A 25,072-nucleotide genomic window follows, 5' to 3' on the forward strand; every position below is an offset into this window, starting at 1 on the left:
TGCATCCCTGTGTTACAGAGAGCATCAGGCTGTTCTCAGTGGCGAGCAACTAGTGAAGCTTAGCAGCTTGGCCAGATACCTTCCTTATGAGACGTTTGTAGATGTGTTTTGGTTTTGGTTTTCTGTTCATTTTAATGAGATGCCCATCCCCCAATTCTGTGGATACAGCAGGAAGCCCCCACTGAGCCATCCTCCCATGGGGTTGGGGGGGACGTGTGTGGAGCGCAGCTCACCCAGCACAGGGCAGAGCATCTGATGCTGCGATGCTCAGTGCCTATTCCAAGCCACAGCTTTTGAGCACTGCCACAAACCCATGTGCAGCTCCCCAGGCTTCCCAGAAAAATGGTGATTTCTCAGAGATAATGAAGGGGAGGAACAGAGAAGGGCTGAGGGGAGGGAGCAGGGAGTGGGCACTGATTTGAATCTGCCTGGCACACAGGCCAGCTCCACTTATCAGTGAGTCTAATAGGAATGTGAAGAGAATAGGCTTGACAGCTCATTAGAATGTGATCCCTCCTCCTTTTTCTTTTTTTTTTTTTTTTTTTTTTCCCCTTCAAGTTGATGGAAACTCGTTCAGGAAAGAAGTGCTTATTTGCTGAGGTAGAGCAAGAGCTGAGGAGGGCTTTGCCAGTTTCCAGCCTGGGAAAGGAGCAGCGAGGAACATCAGTGATCAACACTTGGAGATACCCGAAATCCTCCTGGGTGTGACACCAGGCACACGTTTCTGCATCCTGAAGCTGCCATCAGGACTCACTGCTCATCATCTCATTAAAGTGAAGACAAACCCAGCTAAAGAGAGAAGCTAAACCTGGGAAAAACTTTATCTGCTCCTCATGGACCGAGGTACACCCTCAGCTTCTTTATTTATCCCTGGTTTGACTGAATGATCTGTGAGGAACTGACTTTGTCCCTAGAAGGCTGAGCACTTGGCAGGGATGCTCTCAGCCTCTGCAGAAGAGTGGTGATCGTAACAACCTTGAGTGGCAAATTCCCTGCCAGGACAGGATGAGGACTTGTCACTGAGGTGTCCTTGGAGTGAGGATGGATGGGACCTCTTCACGCCTGCTTTGCAATGAACACAGCGCCTTAAATGACAGCAAGTGAAATCTTCTCCTGAAGAGGAACAACCAAACAGCCTCCCCTAATGAGTTTGTGTCAGCAGCCCCGACCTGAGCAACCGTTGCCCTGAGCAATCTGACTTCTCTGGGTTTCATAGCTAAGTGCGTTTTAATCGAGGCTGAAGACTTATTGTGTGTGTGTGTGTGTGTGTGTGTGGAGGGGGGGGGCCACCAGGGGGGAGCAACACTGCAAGGTGGGTGGCAGGGCTTCCCAGGGCCCCTCGTATTTATGTAAGCTTCAGGAGCCTGAATGGACTTACCTCTGCCTTCGAGTGAAGCCAGATTTTCAGACAAGTTTATCCGTACCGTTTCCATGTGTCCTGCTTGAACGCAGCTCTCTCCAGCAACCAGCACGTCCATGCATGCTGCTCGTTTGGCACTGCATAGCCCAGAGGACTGTCTTTAATAGTTCTAACCTCTGTATTTATTATTATTATTATTATTTTTCTAGAGAGAAGTCTGTGTCTATTCCTCTTATTGGTGGTGAAGGTTTTTGTGCTCGGAGAGTGCCCTTCCTGACTTGGCCATTCCCTTTGCAAAATGAAGGGCTGCACCTGGGTGTTTGTGGCCACTTTGCTTTGCCACCAGTTCTGCCTCTTCAGAGTCATGGCAGCAAAGAAAGAGAGAAAGATGAAGAAAGAGCCCAATCAGTACACAGAGCCTTTCAATGCCACCCTATCCAACAGCGAAGAGCTGCATGGGCATCCCAAGGTAGGTGGTACGTTATCAGTCCTTGGTTGAACTCATTTTGGCAGCAACGTGATGCTGGTTCCTCTTCCACTGGAGCAGCCTTGCCAATCTCTTTGATTTTTAAAGAGAATTTTCTCCCCTTTGCATGATTTGTTTCCTAGCAGTTCCAACACCTGAGCATGCCTGAGCTTTCTCAGCACTGCCCTTTTGCACAGGGGGGAGTCGTAGTTGAAAATTACAGGTGGGAAACACGTTGGTGTGCGCTGGGGGTGATTGTGGCTCTGGCAGGAAAGGATTCAGGATTCGTGCCCCAGTGAGAAATGTAAAGCTGTGTGTGCTTTGTGAGGGGCAGTGGCTTCTGATGGGCAGGATGTGGCAGTTCAGTGCTGGGGGGATCAGCCCAGGCTGCAGGATGCCGTTTCCACTGAGTCAATCGGAGACATCCCAATCCTTCAGGATGAAAGTCTGCACAGAATGCATGGGAGTAGGAGGGGAGTTCAGGTCCTAGGGTTAGGAGTGGGGTGGAATGGGAGGCTGCAACACTGAGACGGGAGGGAGTGTCTCCTGTCACGCTGCCCCTGACCACCCTATGCTCGTACAAAAACGTCCCTGGTGACCTCTAGAACACAACTTTGATCACAGGCATTAGGGATGGCAGTCACTATAGCGATTGAAGAACAACCTGTCAAAAATTGGGGCAGGGAGGAGGGGGCACGTTGGAACAATTGGTCTGGCATTCTAAACGTCCCATTCAGTGCTATTGTGAAAGTAATTGGTTAAGGTTGGGCAAGTCTGGGAACGGTCCTGTGTATAAGAAAAGCTGGCTGCTGCACTTGGAGTGATCATTAGGGTACTGAAGGCAGTGCTCGTTTTTGTTGTCTGTTGCAGGGCTTTGTCGGGACAGCTCGTGTAAGTGCTGTGTTCTGAAGGTGCTTACATTCGATTGCTTTCTTCCACTTTCTGTACAACTGCTTCATTCTCCTTCTGCACAGGAGGCAGATATCTATCTGATACGAATGCATTCCAGCCTGTTTTGGAATTAATTTTGTTTCTGGTGAAATACACTGGACCAGAAGCAGAATGTATTCTGATGGCAGAAGCAGGAACAGGTCCTGGTTTATGCTGACAGAGTCACACGTTACTGCTGGAAGAAACACAGCACCCACTCAGGGGCGTTCATTAACACAGACATCGGTTGGAAGCTGTAGTTTCTGTGTTGAAATGCTGTGCTTTAAAATATCCATGGCAAAGGTTTGGCACTGTTAGAGCTGCAGAGCTTGGCAGGGGCAGGTTTTGTTTCGTAAGGATGGGACTAACCCAAATGTCTGCTGTAAATGCCTGTGAACTCTGCTTGATACACACTCCCCATTTCTGCAATGTGATTTTCTGCTTGGAATCTCTCCAGAGCTCAACTATTGCTTCTGAACGTTGTGGGTGACTGCGTCCCTGAGCCCTGGCAGCGCTGCTGTGAGTTCTGCTTGGTGAAGGGATGCACAGGAACAACAGCACCGTCCCATTCCCCCGCGCTACATAACAGGAAAGACAGACTTCTTTTTTCTGGGCTGTGAACTGTAAAAATTAAGGCTGTGTTTACCTTGGAAGGCTCTGTGGCCAACTGGTAGGTTTGTCAGAGCAGGAGCAGAAGTGAAATATTAGATGAGTGGCGATCTTCATTCGTGCTGTTAAAAAGGTAGATTTGTTTTCCTTCTAATTAAGCAGTTTGGGAACAGGTTTATCTTGGGAATTCTTTTCAAACACAGAGCTGAGAAAATTCTCTTGAACGCCATCAGTGCATGAGCCATGCAGTGAGACCTGTGCTGAAGGAGGCAGGCAGGAATCTCAGTTCTCTGGTAAACCGATAGTTCAAGGGGAAATAATAAGAATGTTGAAAATATATATATATATATCCAGCTTTAATCTTTGCATAGCTGTCAGTGTAATGTGCTCACAGAGCACGTGAGAGCTTTCTCTCTGGCACAGATGGACAGAGAGCGCAGTGTGATGGATGGATACAGAGGTTTTCTTCGGCTGTATCATCACAGCTTGGCTGGGAGTGGCTGAGCACAGCTGCCACTTGCCAGGCTTGTCTTCCCTTTCCCAGCTATGGATCTCACCCATTGGGGGATATTGGGCCAGTGGGGGATATCAGGCTGCGTTGTTTGGTACCCATCTCGTGTGCTTTGAAAGTGGTCCTTCGCAAGGTCAAAGTGCTCAGTTGCGTGCCCAAACCATGCATTATTGAGTGCCCTCTGAGGACAGAGGCAGCCTTTTGCAAGCTGCCTGGTGTGGGTCCAACTGTCACAGGATTTTATCAGGAGCACCCAGAACTGTCTGGACAGTTTTCACAGCTGGGGTTTGGTTCGTGGTGCTGGGCTAAGCGTTGCCTGGAGGAGCATCCAGGTAATGTGCTGGCTGTGAACAGAGCTGAGTGCATCCATGCCTGAGTAGAGGGGATAAAGGAGACGGAGTGAGCGCTCACTGGAAGGAGGAGAGCCATTGAGTACAAACTGAAATACAGAAATTCCACTTAAATGTAAGAAAAAATATCCGTCTTTACCGTGAGAGTGATCAAACTCTGGAAAAGGGTGAACAGAAAGGCTGTTGGATCTCCATGCTTGGGGATGTGCAAAGCAGCCAACCCCATGAAATTACAGGGATGATTTGAGGTCAACGGGGTCTTACCTTCAATGGGATTTCTGATGATGGGATGTTTTTTAGCTTAGTCACCCACTATGTGGACAAAGATATTATTTCCTCTGAAAGCACCATTCTGAGGCACTCCAAAGCATAGGGAAGAGTTCTCTACCACCTGTAGTAATTCCAACAGTCATGCTCCCAAGAGCTGCTCCATTGGATTCATTACATTCAACGTGGAGTGATGTGTTTAAGGGGAGAGGAGGAGCTTTGTGAGATGGCCATTGAGAGAAATAAAGATGAAATTTTTGTTTTAATCACAGAACACAGTGGGAATGTAGATATCCCAATTGGGATTTGGTTGAGGTATCAAACCTAACGCTTCTGCTCTCAGGAAAGTTCTTAGGAGATCTGTGCAAACCACAAGTGGTGAGGACCTTGGTTTTACATCTCATTAATAACCAGGGGTGTGCACAGCCATGACTTAGCAGTGGCCAACATCGGGTTTTTCATGCTTAAAAGTGGGATTTGTCACTTTTAACCAGGTCCAAATAAAACAGACTTGCGGAGGCAATCGTTGGCTGACCGTTCCGTATTGAAGCTGACGATGCTCTTGTTGGTGTCTATTGGACGTAACAACTTGTACATTTGTGGATTAGCACAACTGAAATGCCAAGTCAGGACACTGTATTTCTGGCAGCTGCTTAATTAGCACAGAATTGCTAACTGGAATTCCATCCCAGATGGGCAAATATATTGGCAACTCTTTGAGCAAAACTTCCATTGACTTCAGGTGTGGAGACCATAGGCCAGAATGGTTGGGTGTATATCCTTGGAGACCACCTCTGACTCACTGCAATGAGAACGGTGCTGTCCTCACAGAGCTGCAACCTTCCCTTGCTTCTTTTCCATCCTTTTCCACCCTGAGAAATGCCGAGGTGTGCCTGAGAACTCTTGGAGATGCTTTTGGATGTATGGACATAAGGATGGATGTACGTCTTGCTCGTAGTGTTTCCTTTTATTCATCCTAAAAATGACTTCAGCCCATTTCACTTTGGTCTTCAGCAGAGATGCAGACCGGTTCCCACCATCCCTGAATTTTAGGAAAGTTCAGACGTAGGTCAGATATTTCTCAGGATCTCCACTCCTGGGCTGTAGGTTCAGCCTTCCATGCTGTGGCAGTGCATGCTGTCCTGGGAGTCAGAGCCAGAAAGAACCACAGGTTGTGGCTGTGCACCGCAGCCCCAGTGACAGCTCAGCTGCTCTTCTGTTACAAGTGAGGCTGCTGAGCTCCTGCTGGGTCACACGACTGCTCCAAAACGATCACTGCTGTTGTATTCCAAAGCTATGTTAAAAGAGCTGATTGAAAGTTGATTAAAAATCGCTGGCAGCGCTTCAGTTGTTTTTAGAGGCGCTGCTTGAAGCGATAAGGGCTAAGCTGATTCCGCTGCATTACCAGGAGAATTCCTCTGGACTCCTGCAAGCTTTGCTCTGCAAACAGCAGCCCAGGAGGGACAGGTTCCCTCTGCTGGGATTCCAGGGCTGTTCTCAGCCCTGACTGATACCTGAGTTGGCTGCGAGGTCCCTGGCTGCTGCAGGCGGCCGCTGCCAAGAAAAATAGAGGCTTGCATGCTTATTGCTGGGATTGCTCATGCATGCCGTAGTAATTAAATAATAATACCACAAGGATGGAACATTGATTTTAACTGTCAGTCATCCTTGTGAAGGAGAAACTGGGGAGTGCCGTGGCTGTCTTCTGGAGGGGTTTGCAATTTAGGGGGCCACTGGCAGTGTGCTGATTTCCTCCCTTTCTCCCCTCCTTTTTTCCCCCTTCTTTTTTTTTCCCCTTCTTCTTTTTTCCCCTGATTTTTTTTCTCCTCTCCCCCCCTCCCCACCCCCCAAACAGATTTCAGATGTTTTCCCTTTATTTTTTCTGCCTTTCTTTTTCCTCCAAAAGAAGATGTCTGCTTCGGGCTGTTTCTTCATGGCTGGAGCTTCAGCAAGGCTGAGGACATCAGTCTGTCCTCACAGCTAATGGTCAGAGGCTGCTGCCTTCTAGCTGGCACGTTTCCCCATTTGCAGCAGGCAGGGGGTTGGTGCCTGGGTTGTAGCCTGGAGAAAACCTGAGATATATGGATATACCCATACACATCTGCTGTCAGAAGCTGCATCTCTGTTCCTAAAACTCTGGTTTGCTTTGTTCTGAAGGCTGTGCTTCTGAGCTCCTGCCACGTGAGCCAGCCCTTTAGGATGAGTGAACTGATTTGATTTTCCTTCTCTTTGCAAGGCAGCTGTTCCATTCCTGGCTGTTAGGGCTCTGTAGGAATGCACACTGCATCCTGGCTGAGATGGGCGATGCTACTAATGAGCTGCTTCCTTCTCCTGTGTGAGCTGCACTGCAGTGTTACCACACACCCAGCAGTCCCAGGCACTGGGAAGAAAACAAAACAAAACAAAACAAAAAAACCCCAAACATTAATTTCAAATGGAAATTTGGAAAATAATTGAAAAAGCCATGTGTGCTGTAAGTGCAAATGGCAAAGGATAAATAATTCAGGTGGAAGAACTCACTGGTACCCTTAACAAAATGTGCAATCACCAGCTGGCTATAAATGTTGTTACAAACATAGAAAGTCTGTTGGGGACTAATTTGGGTACAGAAATAATGAACAAGATGGGTTCATTATTTCAAACAAGCTCGTTCTGCTTGTTTGAGATGCACGCTAAATTTAAGCGTGCGAGGGAGACTGTTTAACCATAACTCTGATTAATTACAGTGGGGAATGCATGATCAATATGGCAGAATGGTTGGGAATCAATGTGGCAGAAAGGAAATCTCCTTGCCTTGGCCTAGAGCTGGGAGGGAGCTCTCCTGGCTCAGCTCTGAAGCACCAGCATTCTGTATATCCTCCCATTGGAGCTCCAGCAGGCTGCTCAGATTTAACTCCAACACTACTTACTCTGCATGGATTTTTGGAGGCAGATCATACAAATCGTGGTCTTTTCTCCTCAAAGTGAGCTTCCCTTGGTGTTTCTATCCTAAATTTTGCAAAATTGTTTGTGATGCTTCTGTAAGTGATGACAAAAAGTGACACGGTAATGGAGAATCCAGATGGAATTATTTGCTCCAGAAGTGGGATAAAATGGAATTTTACAGTAGACCCTGAACCTGATGTCCTCTCAAATGCAGTATGTTTGGATCAGGGGTTTGCTTAGGTGGCAGATATCTGTCTGGTCTGGGTACTTCCCATTCTCAGAGTTCCTGAATTGGCCAAAGAGACCCAATTAGGCCCAATTGCATCTGTGTTTGCTCTCGTTTCTCTCCAGATCCTTGAATCTCCAGACCCTCGTATCACAGACCCACGGCGGACCTGGATCTCCTTTGTCCACCGCCCAGATGATGGCAACACCTCTAAAAGGAAATGCAAAGGCAAAGACAAGAAATTAGTAGGTCCCTGCACTGCCATCAGCTAACAAACGTGCACCGTGTCTTCCCTTCCCACTGCTGTTACTCAAGGTGTTCTGTGTGCTCCAGCTTTTGCTCTTCCTCAGAGTGCTGTGTTTCCTTTTTTTTTGGTTTTGTTTTCCTCTTCAAGTTTTCCCATGGTATTTTGGAGAAGCTTGAGGAGGTAAGTGCGCTCTATGCTTTGCAAGATGAGCGTGTGTGAACTCTGCTGTCAGTGCTCACTTTGGTTTGAACCAGCTGTTTCTTGGGCTGAGCCTTTCTCTTTTATTTTCTGCTCAGTAGAAATAAAATTAACATTTTTCTTCCACTAGATGAAGTGCAAATGTCTTAAAGGATATACTAACCAAGGATATGCTAACCAAAAAAATAATTTATTGCAATTTAATGGATTACTGCTCATCTGTGTGTACTTTTCATCTCCTGCTGAGTCAAATACTGAATATGTTTTTAATGCCTTCCTTTTACCTTTCAATGGCCTGATAGCAGGAGTGCTTTCATGCACTGATGAAACTCCAGGGGAATGATACACATGGAAACAGCACTGATTTGTGTTCCTATTACCAGCTTCTAGCTCTGTGTAGCTTTCTTGGCTCATGGCTGGGAGAACTCTGGTCATATGCAATGGCCTGATTCTAATTCTTGTGTTTTCCTTTGGTTCCTTCCTTAGCGTGGTCTTGTTGGGCCTCCAGGGCCTCCTGGTCCCCAGGGTCCCCCAGGAGCACCTGGCGCTGAAGTCACCCGGGAAGTCCTGCTGCAGGAGTTTAAGGAGATATTAAAAGGTAAATACTTTTGGTTTGAGCTTTTGTGATTTGTTTCTTTCGGTAAGCACCGTGGCAAACAAAGAATTGGTTTTGCAAATGTTTAGCTCTAGCTGACGATCAGAAATTTGGGAAAATATTTCCTCAGCACTGCTCAGTTTGCCCAGGGAAGTGGTCAAGTCCCCATTCATGGGGGTGTTCCAGAACTGTGGAGATGTGGCACTGTGGGACATGGTCAGTGGGAACGATGGGGATGGGGTTGGACTTGGGGATCTTAGAGGTCTTTTCCAACCTGGATGATTCCATGGTTCAGTTCAGTTTGAAGAGTTGAGTGTGGACGAGTGTAACCACACAGCTGATGGCTTCATAGACCAAGCTCTTAAACGAAGCCCTTTTTCTTTTTCCTGTACTTTCTGTACAGAAGCCATTGAGCGTCGAGCATCCTTGGCAATTTCAGCACATCCCAGCCAGCTGCCTCCACTCCTGCTCTCCTTGGAGGAAGTTTCACCCTACCGACGTGTAGAGGAGGCGTTCCACTGCAAGCTAAAAGGACAAGTTGTCGTAGATAAAAAGACCCTGGTAGAGCTTCAGAACTTCCAGTCGGTGAGAAGAGATATCAGACTGAACCTGTGCAACACAACAGCCGCTGTGTGTAGATGAGCTGGTCTGCAGGGCTGCCAGGTGTTTCCTGAAAGGGAAGACTGGACGCCACGACCATTAGCGTTGCCTTGTTTGTAACTGAGAAGTTGGATCTCATGTAGTGATTACAGCCCTAAAGCTCAACTGCAGTAGGATGGACAGTTAGCTTTAAGTCCAAACAAACTCAAGGCTTTCTTCTTCTCTTGTAGCCCAGCTGTATCTCATGACAGTTCCTTCTGAAGTCCTAGCAGTCTGTGCAGGAGATGGCTGTCTTGCAGCTCTAAACAACAGTCAGCTTCTATTTTGGTTAATGATAAAGACTTGTCCACATCTGACATTGATCTGAGGGATCTGTTTGGGTTTTTTTTGTTGCAAACCTTGTTTTACTCCAGAGTAAAACAGACGTAGAGGAGAGTCAGAAGCACAGAGCAGTCACAGGTGATAGATATGTGAGCCCAAAGTAAGAGGCATCCTGTTGTCATATGATTCAGCCTCAGTGCTAAAATTCTTTACATACTGTTTTACAGAAGACTAACAAATGTCAAAGTAATAGCTAAAACCTGTCTTTGTAGTAAGTAAGCTTACTTCCCTACTGCACTGCCTCATCTCTGAAGAATCCTGTCCAGCAGATCGTTTCCTATGGAGTGGTTTTTGCTGCTGGGACTTCTCACAGCAGCAGGACTGAAGGCAGAGGTTTTTGCTCAGGGTGCTCTCCTGGATCTTTCCCAAATACTCTTGTGGAAGCCTGGTTTGACAGCACTGTGGGTGCTGGCACAGAGGCAAGATTGTACTTGAAGTGTGGGCAGGGCTAGAGAGATCTGCTGCCTCATTAATTAGGAGGGAAAATGTGAATAAAGACATCTCAGCAATCAGTGCGTAGGCTGACACTTCCCATGCTTTGTTATCGTATGCCTAGCTCCTTTCTAATTGCTTCTGGCCCTGAAGCTGATGTGGGAGGGCTGGCAGGGCTCTGGATGCCAGCCTTTCATTTCAGCTCTGGGACAAGAAGTATCTGGTTTTAGCTTGTGTTCTGATATAGGGGAATTCAACGGGGAGGGAGACGGTGGTTGCTCCTGCAAAGATGAAAACACTGTCTTTCGACAGTCCAAGAGGAGAGAATTCCCCTCTCTCCACCCTGTTGGTTTAATAGTGCGAAGAAGCCAACGGTGTGATACTTCCCAGTGAGATGATAGAGACTCAATCTAACTCTTTGGAACTTACCCAAGGCATTCTGAGTTAAGTGGGAAAGAACACTGAGAGAGGGACCAGCAGTCCTGCTCTTTGCACTCCTGTTCTTTGTCATTTGGGTGTCGTGTTGCTCTGACCTTGGGTTATTCAGATAGCACGGCATTTTTCTCACCCTGAGAGCTCTCCATCCCTCTCTTCCTCTCAGTCTCATTATTTCCTTCACATTTGGAATTAAAAGTGATATAGCCTTCCTGCACATCTCTACCTACCTGTGGTTGCTGTACCAGCTGGGTTAACCGTAACAACAAAAGTCAATGCATTACTTTTCACAGCCTTTATCACTGATAAGCTAAGCTCACATCTCAGTTCCTTGTGTGTGGTTCCTGTCTTCAACTAGGAAATAAAATATGGAGTATATAAGAGAGACATGGGGAAAAGAGATGAGGAAGAGAAGCTTGTCTTGGTCTGTAGAGCATGACTGGATGCTAACTTGTTTGTTTGCTTTGAGTTTGCTTATTGAAATAATTGGTGCACAAGTAGTTTCTCAGCATATACAACAGGGAACTCTAATTGGCATGGAGTTTAATGGAATATTTTTGCCCAGAGAAACCTCTCCCTTCTCAGAACCAGCCCTTTGCACTGTCTATTTCTATGAGCAGAAGAATAACAAAGCCACAGAAGGCGTGAAGAAACAGGAATGTTTTATCAGTGATAATTTACTGGTGCCTACAATTGCCTTCCATGCCCATCCAGTGGTTTTGGAATTCGGTTGCTGATTCCTCTAATAGCTGTAACAGGAAAGGAATGAATTAACAATGCAGTTTTGCACACAGGGGGCTTGGATCGTGCTGTAAATCAAACATAGCATTACCAAAAATGACAGCATAGTGATAGCATAAGAATGGCAGCGATCTCATCACGTAGTCTTTGCCGTGAGGTCAGCTGTTAGATTGTCTATGTATATGCAGAGAGAAAATGAGTTCCTTTTTTGTGTTCTTCTGTTCCTCGGGGCCAATGCAGGGCAAATCCCTCCAGGCAGCATTCATGGGATTGCATTTACACTGCACAGAATGCCCTTGTGGTGGAAGCAGAGTCTGGCTAATGTGCTTTCTTGGCCCATAGAAGCCCCTCCTGCTTCTCCCCAGCTCTAACCGAACTCACACTGGACAGGCCAAAACTAACAATAAACATTTCTTGTGGAGTTTATTTTAGTCTAAGTCGGATAATCTGCTGTGAGTTTGACTTAAGACTGCTCCCTTGCGAGAGGAGAATCTGCATGCTGTTTCCCTAGGCTTTTGCCTATCCTGTGGAATCTGAGGCTGGAAATTAAATGCGGAATCTGTAAGAATCCAAACAGTTGTCCTTAATAGCATCAGAGCTGTCTGACTTCTACAAGAAATGGTGTTGAAGACCTCTGGAGACCCATATGATTGTTTCCTCTGCACTTGCATTGCAAAAGCTGTGTATGAGATTCCAGATTTTTAGGCTTGGAGGGGCTGCTTGGCCCCATCTAAGAGTTTTTGGGTAGTACTAGAACGGATCTCATGACTCATATAATGGAGAGTGGTGTGGTTCAGTGGAGGCAGCAGGACCAGCAAAGCATACAGATGCAGTGAGCATGGTCTGAGATAGATATACAAATAGAACTGCTGTTAAAGGCCTAAGTTTTGGGCAAAGTCCCTGGAGTCATAGAATGGCTGGGTTGGATGGAGCCTCAAAGGTTTAATTCCAACCACTGTGCTGCGTTAAGTTAGAAGAGTTGGGCAGTGAGAAAAAGGTACCTTCAGATCTCATACTGATCGTTTTGCCTTTGGTGGGCATCCAGTGCTGAGAGGCAGCTCATCTGGAAGGGAAAATCAGGGGGAAAATGGCAGCAGCCTGGCAAATTTTTTGAGCCCTGTTCTCACGCGTGTCAAGTGCTCCTTTTTCACAGGGACTTGTTCAAGATCTGCTTTGCTTATTTTGCAGCCTTTGGCCAAAGGAGCTTTTCTCCGGGGGACGGGGCTGAACCTGGCAACGGGACGTTTCACAGCACCCGTGTCTGGCATCTACCAGTTCTCAGCCAACGTCCACATCGGTGAGTGCTAAAAACTGAGAGGTGCTGGAAGGAGATCTGGCGGCCTGTGGGTCTCTGGTGCGTCCTGTCTGATGTGAAGAACGTCTGATGGCAGCCCTTTGCAGCGAGCTCTCCTTTTGGTACCATCTCCTAAATTGTTTGGGATTTCCTAAGGAGCCACAATATTGCTGTGCCTTTTGAACCGAACGCCAGCAAGTGATTGCTGCTGTGTTATGGATGTTTGTGTTTATTTCACTGCTTTCCACAGATCACAGTGAGTTGAAGAGCAAAGTCCAGCTCCGGGCCAGAGATAACGTGCGAGTGTTGATCTGCATTGAATCTCTGTGCCACCGATACACGTGAGTGACTGCAATTTTAAACCATAAATACGCATAGAACTTTTCTGAATAGATGGATTCCAGCTGGCCCTTGGGCTTTGTGCTTTTTTTTTTTTTCCCCCTCCTGATTTGTAATGTTTCAGTGGATGGTGTCAAGTACTCTAAATAGATGAATAAATACTGTGTGTGTTGACAGAACATATCATCCTTTCAGCTGTAGCACGTAAATGCCCTGTATTGGAAGGTCAGCTTGCTCAGGATGAGTTTGGCATGTGTTGCTTCAAGAGAGAAGGCTGAGAACCCACGGGCTGGGCTGAAATGCACCCAGCAGAGGGCAGTGCTGCTTGGGTTGAGTGGCCACGTCTCTGGTTGTGGCTGGATTTGGGGAAAATGGCCCTTATAGGGCTGTGCGGATCTGCCCTGCCCTGCCTGCAGCTCTTCAAGTGCAGCCCTTGTAACAGCACCACCAAAATATATCCGTAAAATGACTTATGGTATAGCTTGAAGCCAACTAAACTATAAATTTGCTGCTGGGCTGGCTGCTTCAGCCTCACCTTTCCTCTGTGACTTGAGTGCAGTAAAAATAGGGCTGACCCTCCACAGCCCTATCAGTTTTAGAGCCTTTATGGGAGGATTAATTTGACATGAAGCCTCAGAAAATGAATACCAGCTCTCTAAGGTTTCATTCGCCTGTGGAAAAGACTTGATTGGTGTTGGAGTACTCATTAGTAACTGGGGTAGCTAGCTGTGTGCCCATTGACCTGGTGGGAAGTAAAGGAGCTTGTTGACTGAAGCAACTGGCACCTCTTCAGCCTTGTAGACTGTTCTGTAACAGTCTTTATGGTTGCAGCACTTAATTGAAGCGGTGTCAGACTGGTTGCAGTCTTGCACTCGTGAGAAGCCCTTTCAGATCGTGTTAAGAATGGACCTTGGTCTGAGCTTGCAATCCGGGCTGCCTGTTGGCACTCAGTGATTCTGGGAAAGCTTCTTTGTTGTGGTAAATGCAGGCACAAGAATCAATGAATAGGAAGCTCCTGTATGGATCAGAAAGAGCAGTGATGCTTTGGCACAGCTGCCCAGGGAGGTGTTCAGTGTAGAGATGTGGCAATGAGGGATGTGGGCAGTGGGCACGGTGGGGGTGGGTTGGGCTTGAGGATCTTAGAGATCTTTTCTAACCTTTGTCATTCCGTGAGTCTATCAAGTGAGATGAGCACTGGCTCTGTGAAAGACATTTCTCTTCTGCAGTGGGTGAGAGTGTGACTGGTCGGTGGGATGGAAGGAAGATGGGTGGAGGGATGGGGACCTGTCTGGACAGACATTCTGCTGGCATGAGCCGAGCTGCTACCCATGCTTGTGGAATTTCCTGGGGATGTCTACGTATGCAGTCATTCATTTTAGGGAGCTGAAAGAGCCTTGAGGGCTTTCGGCTGAGAGAAATGGAAACTGAAAAGCACAGAGACAGTTGGAGTAGAAGAGATTAATGGTGGGAAGTTCCCACCCAAGCGAGGCTTTGGCAGGATATGACACACAGACTGAGCTCTTCAATCAAGGTGGTGCCAAGTGGCTTGCTCTCTCTGGGCCAAATTGCCCTTACCTTTTGTGCACATTATTTCCTTGCAAGGGGGATGGAAGCAGCACGTTTGCACTTGCTAGGTTTCGTCTCCACCCCTTCATGGAAAAAAAGGGAGGGAAGGGGTTGGTTGGCTTGGAAAAACAACTGGATCTGCTCGCAGTGGCTAGGTAGATTTCAGAAAAGCCAGCCAGTCATGGAGCTCTGTGCTTTCCCATTGCTTTGGAACTCAGCTCGCATGGATGAGTTACTGTCTCAGGCACGTCCTTCCATCCTGAGTCCCGCACAAGGAGTGGTTCTTCATTCACAGAGGATGACATGAGGAGCAGCTGTCCTACATCTTGCTGCTGTGAGGAACGTGATGGCTATTTGGGCATCATGGCACTAGAAAGGGACTGGTACTACAGAAGGGACCGAGGGGGAGATCTGGAGCTCTACTTCAAGGCTTAATCTGAAGACCTTTGTTTTTTATTTTTAATTTTATATGATGCCTGATCCAGATGTCCTCCCAAAACAGCTTTCGGCTGCAGAGTATGTTCTTTCTTGTGTAGGCTGTCTGCGTGTATGTTTATGGCAGAATCGGCCTTTCATACCTTGAAAATACCCTGTTATTGGCAGAGTGCATACAGCGAGCTCTTTGCAGAATATCAACAGTATAAATTACTTGTGATGGCCAGTTGTTGTGATTGCCTCAAGGTTTATTGTTCTTTTGCTACTGTTTAGGTCTTTGGAAGTCATTGCTGGTTTGGAAAGTAACAGCAAGATCTTCACTGTCTACGTGCATGGCTTGCTGCAGCTGCAGGTAGGGCTCTGCAGGCTGGGAATCATTTATGGTCGGTCTGGAGTTATTTACTGCTAAGTCTGAATTCTCACCAGGAGGTGGGAAAGTTATTAACCTTCTCAATGAGGTTAATTGAAGCTAAATGACATCCCCAGGGTGGCTGTAGAGAATTGGTGGCAGGGGAGGTGGTGGCTATTCGTGGCATTGAGGGACACGGTCAGTGGGCATGGTGGGGGTGGGCTGGGGTTGGACTGGATGATCTCAGCAGTCTTTTCTGACCTTTACGATTCTATGACTTTTCCTTTCCTTCTTGCTCGCTCTGCAGGCTGGCCAGTACACCTCCATCTTTGTGGACAACAGTGCTGGAGCTCCCATCACCATTCAGAATGGATCCGATTTCATGGGCATGTTAATGGGCGCGTAGCATCGTCTGCAGCACTGCAGCAGGGAAGAACACGAATCACAGCCTTACAGCATATATTTGACTGAAGAAACCTTTACTTTGTCTCTTGACGACTGCTTCATGTAACTGCTGGTGTCTTTTTAAACAAGCAAAGAGCCTTTCCTTTTGCAGATTCTTCAGCTTGCTTTCAGAGGCTACTGCTTCTCAAGGTCCACACCAGTTCATTCACCTTAAAAAAAAAACCAAAAAACACTTTTATAACTCAGAAACAGACTCTGTAATATTTAATATGTGCTTCACCAAATGTGCACCGAACAGCACACTGAGATCTGGCATTTGTTGTAACTTTATTTCACACGATTACACCTGTAATCAGCATGTCTTCGGGACTGACTGCGGGGTGTTTTAAGTTTGTAAATGAAGGATTGAGAGGGGAAGTCAAGTAGTGACTGCGTTCCATGTGTTGTGGAGGAAGGAGACAAGAATTTGTCAGCAAAACTGTTTTTCACACAGTTGTCAATGGTGCAGGGCCCTCTCTTGTGTTCAAACTGAGATACGTTTGACAAGCAGCATGTCGAATTCTCAAGCAATGCCTGCTTTCAAAGATGGGAATCCAAGGGTTGAACCGTTTAACGGTGGTTCCCTAAATCCAAGTCTGTTTCTCTGCTCTTACTGAGGAAGCCAAATACCTCGCTGCCTGCACAGTTTTATTTTTATGAAAATGTGAGGCCAACGGCACCAGTTCTGGCTCCAACTCCCTCAGTTATGTTCTTATGTTTTAGTAAGATATATATTTGGCTCTGGACTGCATCACTTACACAGCATCCTGTCAGGTGTCATTTATCTGTTTGTAGATCCGTCTGATGTGTTTTGCTGGTTGTGGGTGTTGTCATTTCATTGGGCTTTTCCCTTCAACAGACACTTGGCCTTGTAATGATGCAACTTAATTAAGGAAATGGCTGATCAGCAGTTTCATAAATAGATGGCAGCGGGGCCCCACGTGGAGTCCAGATACTTTTCTTGAATTTTCTTGATTTTTCCATGATCCATTACAACACCTTCATAAAATGAGAACCAAGACTGCTGGGGACAGCAGAAGGCGTGAAGAAATGAGCCAGCAGTTCACCCCAGTAGTGACTGTTGGGGCTTCACAGTGTGTAACTCACATGAAGATCATTAAACCCTACCAGCAAGGATTGGCTGTTGACGTTGGGTTTTGGTGGGGTAGGTGTAGTCAGGGCACATGGCCTGTATCCCAGTATGTATTACTATACTGTACTTCTACTGCGTGAATATTTGTAATAAATTGGGCTATTTTGTGCACGACTTGCAGCAGCAGAATCTCCAGGTGTTGTTGCATTCAGTTTTATGTCGTTACCTATGGGTTTTTTGAACCAAGTCTCACTGTTGGTAAATCAGAGGTAAAATATTTATTTTATTGTAGAACTAAAAAAAAAAGAAAAAAAAAATTGTAAGATTTTGCTTTGGGATTTGCGACTTATTTTTTTTTTTTCCTGTTTGTTGTGTTTTATTCCTGTGGTCTCAATAGCAGATGAATTGTTGTGTCTTTATTTCTACCTGTTCCGCCTCTGGTTGATGAGTTGATGGTTGGACTTTGTGATATTAGAAGTCTTTTTCAACCTTATTAGTTGGAAAACATTGCCTTGTTAAGAATATTTTTAGCTCTGGATGCTACCAGGCATGGAGGGAGGTGCCCAGTGGGCATGGTGGGGGTGGGTTGATGTTGGACGTGGGGATCCTAGTGGTCTTTTCCAACCTTTGTGATTCCATATAGGCTGCAGTTCTCTTGACTCATGGAGATGCAGCCATCGGTGCAAGCGTGAGGCTGTTCCTCCAGCAGCACGATGGGCAGGATGGGTTGAAACAGCCAGGAATAAGCTGGGCCTGACCTCCACTGTTCAGGTGCAAGTGTACCAAACTCAGAACTCAGCTGGGCACAAGGTTCCTGGCTGAGCTGTGGGTGACACCAATGCTCTGCAAGGCTTTTGTGCTGTTTGGCGGCTGAGGAGATTGATTAATGATGTGAGAAGTGAGGTTTCAGTGCTCCTCTGTTTGTAGCCATAAAATTTATAGTCCAAGAAAATACGACGACTCAGAAGGACTGAGTTCAGTATGAGCAAGTTGTTTGTAACAAAATAAAACCCGTGCGCTTGAGACTGTGGTTTAATGGCCAAGTGAGCTAATCTCACCCAATGGGAATGGCGGTTTGTGGCAGGCACAGGGAGAAATCTGAGAGAGACAAATTAAATTTTAAAAAGTCACGTAATGAATATGGCCACTGAGATGTTGACATCTTCAGCCTGGCCTTTGTGTGGGACCCATGAAGAGTCTCTCAGAGAAGAAGCTTGCTTACTTATATTTCGGAACAATAAACCAAGCCATCTTAGGAGAAGCATCGACTGCTAATTTTGACGTCTATAAAAGTGATTATTTCCACTCATAATTCCTTATTCTAAACAGAGTCTAGCTAAAAGTTTCCAGCTTCAGGCTAAAGTTACTTAGCAAGGCGGTTTAGTGGGTAGGTGGATGGTTGGACTGGATGATCTTTTCCAATCTTAGTGATTTTATGGTAAATATCACAGCCTCGTGCTTCTGGGACATGCCTCTGCCTTTGGCTTGGGGGTGAAGGTTAGGCAGGGTTGCTAGCAGGCTTCTTTAGCTCCTTTTTGTGTTGGGTGCCCTCCCCAACCCTGCTGTTTTCATGGCTCCTGCATTCACTCGGATGCACTGTGCTGCATCAGCCCTTCACACCTGGAACCTGCAGGGATTCAACCTCTCTGATACTCACACAAAGCAGCCCTTGGGCAGGCTGGAGTGGGGGGTGGGGGGGTGGGGAGCTGAGCAAAGCCCCGCTCTGCTTGCTGCAGACAAATAAAAGCAAGGAGACCCGGCCTGTGATGATTTTCCCTGGCTGGGAGCTGACAGGTTATGAGGTTTTAAGCTCTATTCGAATTTCCACTTTTGTAAATGATTTTGATGCTCCGCTCCAGACTGACTCCAGGGGTATTTATGTCGGATTAGCAATGGATTGCCTGCTTTTCCTCACGCAGTAGAAGAGGGCCCAGCAGATGTAAACTCCCCCTGAATGGAAGCCTATTAATGTTGGAGCAAAACGGTTCGTTTGCCATATAAAACTCCCGTTATAAATAAGTGCAGGTTATAAATCAGCAACAGAAAGAGAGAGTCTGCACCTAGGGGCGAGTGTTGGAGGAATGCTCAAAGGCAATTTGAAAGCCATTCTGAATGGGTGACAGTAGCAAAAATAAAATAAAATAGCTCCATACAGCTATTCATACCATTTGAAGTATTAAAATTAACACCAGGTACTTCAGCTTTGTTATTAGGGTGACAGAGAAAGCTGCAACAGCCTCTGTTGTGGTTCCATTAGAAAGCCAGGGGGGTGGTGATTGTCAAAATAGAGCTCACTAATTACACAGCTGATTCTGGTTCAGTAATTGTTCCTAATGGTTAAGCCAGGCTGGTATCAATGCAAACTAAAGGCCATGACTTGAGAACTTCAGGTGCACCAAATTTTGTGCAGAAGAGCCAATTTCCTGCTGTTTTCTAGGACCCAGTAGTTGGTAACCAGGCATTTGGAGCTGAAGCCCTGTAGGATGGAGGGTTTGCATCTGCAGGTTAGTGGTCATTTTATTGTTTGTGTGTTTGTTGTCTAGACAGCAAAGCTCTTGGTTACTGCTCAGGTGGCCTCTATCTCTTGGAAGTGGTATTGTGTTCTTATTTTCTCTGTGGCAAGCCCATCTGATTTAAAATAATATTATAGGTTTCTTGGTAGCCCTGAGAGAAGATGAGTGAGGGTCTTTGGTAGGTTCCAGCACCTCATTTGCTGGGCTAACACAAGGTTAATGGGTGCTGGAGCTCACCCTGGTTCCCTTTGGGTATCACTTGGTATCCTTGTACACTAATAGGAACGTTATCTTTGTGGAGAACTCAATTATAAGCTTGGTTATCTCCTGCTAAAAGAGTGTGAGAGTGTTGGTTTCCTCCTGCTGCTGAGAAGGACGTGGCTTTGAAGGAATTAGAGGACCTCAGGACTTGGGTACTGGCACTGAAGGATCTCGGCTCCCTCTTCTCAGAGAAGGGGTCATCAGCCTTCCTGAAACTTTATTGATGAAAATCAGCTGAAAATCTCCCCTGGTGGTGGTAGATGTCTGTTCTAAGCCTTTCTGGGTGCTATCTGGATAACTTCCATTGTCTGGGTGTTTTTTTCCCCCCGCATTTTCTTGCTGCCTTCGTGCTGCCAGAGGTGCTCCTCCATCGAAGGTGACCTCAGAGGATGGTATTTCCAGTTTCAACCACAGGCAGGAGCTACTGGAAATGTCATCTCTCTGAAGATTCCAGTCCTGCTTTGCTGTTTTCTGTGGTTTGGATAAATCAGTGTGGATGGATCCTCACCTGGGCTACACCAGTAGTGTTCCACTAAGAGCAGGGGCCATACAGAAGTGCTGGATTGGGATGGCTTATTGCTGGCTCCGAGCCTTGTCGTTACCTTAATTCAGAGAATCTGTAACTGGAATTTCAGGCTCCTACCTCTTTGATCTCTTTCTCACTCCCTTGTGTTGTTGTGATTAATGACAGACTATTTGAAAAATGCTGTGGTGTCTGACTAACACAGTCAGAGGGGTGTGCAGGGTTCCTTATTTCCTCCCACTGCAGACCTGCAGAGTGACTGGAGAAGAGTTTATTTTCCACTTTGCTTTGCCAGAGCTTCTGAGTGCCTGGAGAGGGGAAGGGGTTAAATTCTCTGCTGCGTTAAAAGGAACGTTTAAATCAATTAACAAAAAAAGATCCAAAGAAAAGAAGCAAAAGTATGTGTGGCATCCAAATCCAGCATACGAAAACCCCATTTTGTAATAGAATATATAATGTTGCTTAGTTGGGGGAAAGAAACACGGACAGGATGTGTGTTGATAGCAAACCTCATACTTCTGGGGGTGCTCTTCTCTGTTGAATCAGATGTTGGTGGGATTCAGGAGCCCAAAGCAGTGCTGATTATTCGCATGGAAAGCATCCCTGCAGCCTGATATTTATGGAGTTGGGCTGTGCTGATGTATTTATTCTTTCCTGTGAAGCAAAGTGGTACAAAAAGAGGGTGAGGATGTTGGACAGTGGCACTAGACACCTCAGCGCTGCATCTCCAGGCTCAGTGGGTTACATTCTTCTTTCTTTCTCCTCAATTTAAGCAAATAGGAGCTGGAGCCTTAAGGTGTATTAGAGAGCAATAGGGATCTTGGCTGATAACAGTGCTCTAGGCTGTGTGAGGAAGCTGTTAGCTTAACCCTCACAATGGACAGGATCTGATAACAGGGCTGGGTGCAGGGGAGGGGAGAGGAAGGATTGTGTCCTGATGTCCACCTCTCATCAGCTGGGGGCTGAACCTCAGCCTGCAAGGGCTGTGCTAGGGAAGGAATCTGTAAAAGCTGATGTCTGAGGCCTTCACCTTGCTGCCCAGCACAGTAAGTGCGTGTTGCATGAGAATGGCAAAGGTCTCCATCAGGAAGTCGCTCTTTGGAAAGCTCTCAGTCCTCTCTTATCACTGTGTCTGAACACGAATGTTATTCAACCAGCTCAAAGCCCAGGGGATTGTTGCACCTGCTGTGATCTTGGAACTTGCTAGCACAAGTGTCAGTGAGCCTGCAGAGATTGACAGCTCCTCTCCTGCACTGGTACGGACGAAGGCATGAGCTGAGATGTTGCATCTGCTCTGGATGGTGGGTGCTGGTGTGTGAGGGGGCAATAAGGAGCCCACATCTCTCCTGCTGGGTACTTCTCATGTCTGTCTGATATGGCAGGAGGGGAAAGCTAATAATGAAAGGCAGGGAGAGCTCCTTTGCTTGTCTGTACTTGTAACTGAAGCAAGCCACATGCCGAGTAGCTTTCTAGCAGTGCTTGCCCATGGAGCTGTGGTCAGCTCTGCCTGAGCAACAGGAGTTCTTGCTTCCTCCATGGGCTGCAGCAGCCATGCTAGAAAGCACAAGCAAAAAAGTAATTCCCATCCAGCCCTGTGGTCATTCCTGCCATTTTTCTGCTTGTGAAGTTGAAGCCTTTATGCTCTCATGCCTTCATTTCAGCTCAGCCTTTACCCTTTGCTTTGGGTTAGAAGCTGCGGAGGACGATGGGGACCGTGCCAGGTCCTGGTGAGAAGTCTAAACACTGAGAAATATTTACATTGTTAAGTAACTTCAGTGTTAATATAGCATTACAGAAAGGTGGTGCCTTCCTGAAACTGCTGCAAGAGACAAAACAAGTGGGTGAATGGATATATCACGTATTATAGTACACATTGGTGGTGTCGTGTGTTACTTGATATTGTTACATCAAGGTAATGTTCAGTATCAGAATAACCTGATGCTGGGTTGTGGAGCTCTGCTTTATACTGGGTGCAATGGGCTGCCAGGCTGCTATGGGTAGGGGGAAGGAATGGGTTTAGGGTGCTCTGCCATTGAGAATGATGCTAAAGGAGGGGTGCAGTGCAGGAGGGATCCCATATGGTGTGCTTCAGGAAAGTGGAGGGGGGAAAAAAAGCAATTTTTTAAAAAAAGAAAAAAAGTAAAAAGCAAATCAGTGTCTACAAAGAAGCCCTGGAGGACAAGGATGGGCAACGCAACAAATGGATCATTTTTCATCACGAACTCATAACTGCTGTCTTGTTCCCAGTCTGCTCTTGTGACAGACTGTGCAATGCCCACTGGGGACACTTCTGGGACACGATGCTGAGAGCCAGAATGTCGTTCTGGGGAGCGATGCTAGGCAAACTGGAGCCACGGAGTCAAGCCTGGATCCAAAGTACGTTTTGTTTAAAAAAAAAAAAAAATAATAAAAAAAAAAAAATTCCTTTTATTTTGGCTCCAGAAGCCCAGAGCCAGGAATGTAAATTGGCTTAGCAGAAGTATGTTAATTTTGGTGCCTGAGTTTTATTCAATATCATCTCTGTCTGGCACCCACACAGCAGGTGGCTGTAAGGTGCAGGTTAGGATGCTCCTCTGTAGAAGCATGCCATCCTCCTTTAGGCAGCAGGCTGGTACCTCAGTCCTCACCCTTCACAGTGAGCAGGAGTTGAGTGAAGCAAACAAACCTTCTTACCTACTTGGGTTTGTTGTAGGAAAAAAAGGACAGATGTCGGAGCAGAGCAGTTTGGAACATCAACCACAGCCAAGGGAAGGGCAGGAGAATCTCAATGCTGGTATGGATGATAAGAATCTTAGCATCTTTCCGTCCATCTAGGTCAGATTTGACATGTTGAGTGGGATGGTCTGGGTGGGATGGGATCAATAGGATTCACCAAGGTTGAATCACTCAGTGCTCCAAGCTGCCCCCAGGCTTGTGGAGAAGGACTTTATCTCAGATTCCCATGGAAAGGAGTGTGCTCCTGCCCAGCCCTGAACTGCTAGCAGCTGAGCATCAATTGTTTTCATGATGGGATGAGGATCTGCCCTCTCCCCTGCCCTTCCAGGGTCAGATTTGACAGCAGCCTCCTGTGGGAAGATTGCACAAAATTCCTTGCTGGAAGATATGATTAAGCAGCAACAGTTAAACAGCCTCCTGGTGGTTCAGAAAAACCTGGCTGCTACTCAGGCTCTGACCTTGCTGCACTAATGCAGGCTGATTGTTTTAGTTAACTCAAGGTGACAGTAATTGACAGTATTTCAAGGGAAAGGCTGGTCTGTCCATGCTGAAGATGCCCCTTCAAGTATCTTTGCAAATAAAGCTGTGAAAAGGAAGCTTAAACAAGAGGGAGGTATCTTGCATCTGGCATCCTCCATCCTGGGCACTGCAGAACTTGCAAGGGTTGCTCTGCCCTTGCATCCCCAAATCTCCTGCAATTCCTCAGCCCTGGAGCTGCTCTGCATTCCCACTTGAGCTCATTCTCCACCTCTTGGTGGACGTTCTGCCCCATTGCTGCTATGGGGAATCAGGCAAACCCACCTGCTGCTCACAGGTGAAACACGCTCTCCTTTTGGGATGGTAACGTGAGATGTGGTGGAAAGGAATGGTGACATAACATTGGAAGAATGTTTCTTTTAGCTGGGAGCAATGTTTCTGTGCTTTGTTTTGCTTTAAGCAGACACAGCCCCGAGTGATGGCTTTTAATGTGACGCGGAGCAGCGTGGAGAATTAGGGAGATTAAAAAAAGCAGGATGTAGCTTGGCAGAGAGAAGCAGGGATGGGGCAATGGGGTTTGCAAGGAGATGGGTGAAGTGCTCCGCGTTTGGCTGGCAGGGTTTGCGAGGGTCATGGTTGCCCATAAAATGCATGTGGAGTTGTATGGAGTTTCACGATGCTGGTGGGAAGCAGGATGGAACCACCTCACTCCAAATGCAATCATTTTAAAGTGGGGAAAGATCTCTGAGCTTATCTAGTACAACTGTCCACCTATAGCCAGCGTTGCCCTCTGACCAAGTCCTAAATACCACATCTACACCTTTCTTGAATGAATAATAAATTGTTTACCACATGCTAGATAAAGCTGCATTGAGCCACACCGGGCAGGAGACTGTGTGCAGAGTAGGTACAAAGCCAGGAGCTGCAAAAAAAGGTGAGGAAGAGGCTGAGAGGGGACTGTGTATGGCGACAGAGGGGCTGGTGATTAACCCACGGAATGCACAGAGGGGACAGAGCAAGAGGAAACCATTTGCTGCCCTGTCCCTTGCACTTTCCCCTCTGATCTGCAGCGTTCCCCTCCAGCACTGAGTTCTTTGGGATCAGATCCTCCCCTGCACCAGACACAGTCCTCCCCCAAGGGCTGGGCGCCAGGCTGGTGGCAGGGGGGCTCAGACAGGCTGCTGCTGAGTGACAGCCTGGCCCCCAGCCAGCAGGACCCACAGAAACGAGGTGCCCTCTTAATTGATCTGCCCTGTTCCTTGCTCTTTGCCTTGCTGTTATTCCTCTGTCTTAAAACACGGGCGCGTGACGTGGATGTGTCGCGGAGGGACGTTGTTGGAGGACAACATTTCAGCTCTGGGAACTTAATAGCAGGCTGCTCCCAGTAAGGCTGGCTATAATAATTAGCCTGTCGGCCCTATGGGTGTGCTGTGCCTGACCGCTCGCCTTCCTGCGATGAGTGACCAGCTGATTCCGATCAGTGCTGACAGCCCATGGGGATGCTGCTTTTAGCCCTGGCTTTAGGGCAAGGCAGCATCAATTCCCCTGATGTTTCGTGTCCCTCCATTCCCTCCACCCCCCTTCTATTTTAATTACTAGGCAATTCTCAATGGAAAAAGAAAAAAAAAAAACAAAAACTGAGCTGTTTTCTTGGCAGACCCAAACTATCTATTCCATCACTGCAAAAACCTCTGCGAGGGTGAATGGATAGGGGCCTAGGCAGCCTGGTTGGGTGGTTGGCAATGCTGGATTGGAGCTTAATCATCTTTAAGGTCCCTTCCAATCGAAGC

The 25,072-nt window shown here is 46.9% G+C and overlaps 1 protein-coding gene across 2 annotated transcripts; it reads left to right on the forward strand.

Moving 5' to 3' along the window:
* Window positions 1–223: 223 nt before the first annotated feature.
* C1QTNF12 (C1q and TNF related 12) lies at window positions 224–16,967 on the forward strand. Of its 2 annotated transcripts, XM_052691779.1 has the most exons (10): window positions 224–345; window positions 559–1,220; window positions 1,570–1,829; window positions 7,770–7,889; window positions 8,576–8,687; window positions 9,088–9,269; window positions 12,462–12,570; window positions 12,818–12,908; window positions 15,181–15,259; window positions 15,564–16,967. In XM_052691779.1, the coding sequence occupies exons 3-10, from the start codon at window positions 1,659–1,661 to the stop codon at window positions 15,660–15,662; spliced, it is 963 nt and encodes a 320-aa protein (XP_052547739.1). In that variant the 5' UTR covers window positions 224–345; window positions 559–1,220; window positions 1,570–1,658; the 3' UTR covers window positions 15,663–16,967. The 2 variants fall into 2 exon arrangements, with proteins under 2 accessions (XP_052547739.1, XP_052547740.1); XM_052691780.1 differs by lacking the exon at window positions 224–345 and having other exon boundaries at window positions 442–843.
* Window positions 16,968–25,072: the final 8,105 nt, after the last annotated feature.

The sequence above is a fragment of the Tympanuchus pallidicinctus genome, unplaced genomic scaffold (assembly GCF_026119805.1).
Source record: "Tympanuchus pallidicinctus isolate F22 unplaced genomic scaffold, pur_lepc_1.0 scaffold29, whole genome shotgun sequence".
Classification (NCBI taxonomy): Eukaryota; Metazoa; Chordata; class Aves; order Galliformes; family Phasianidae; genus Tympanuchus; species Tympanuchus pallidicinctus.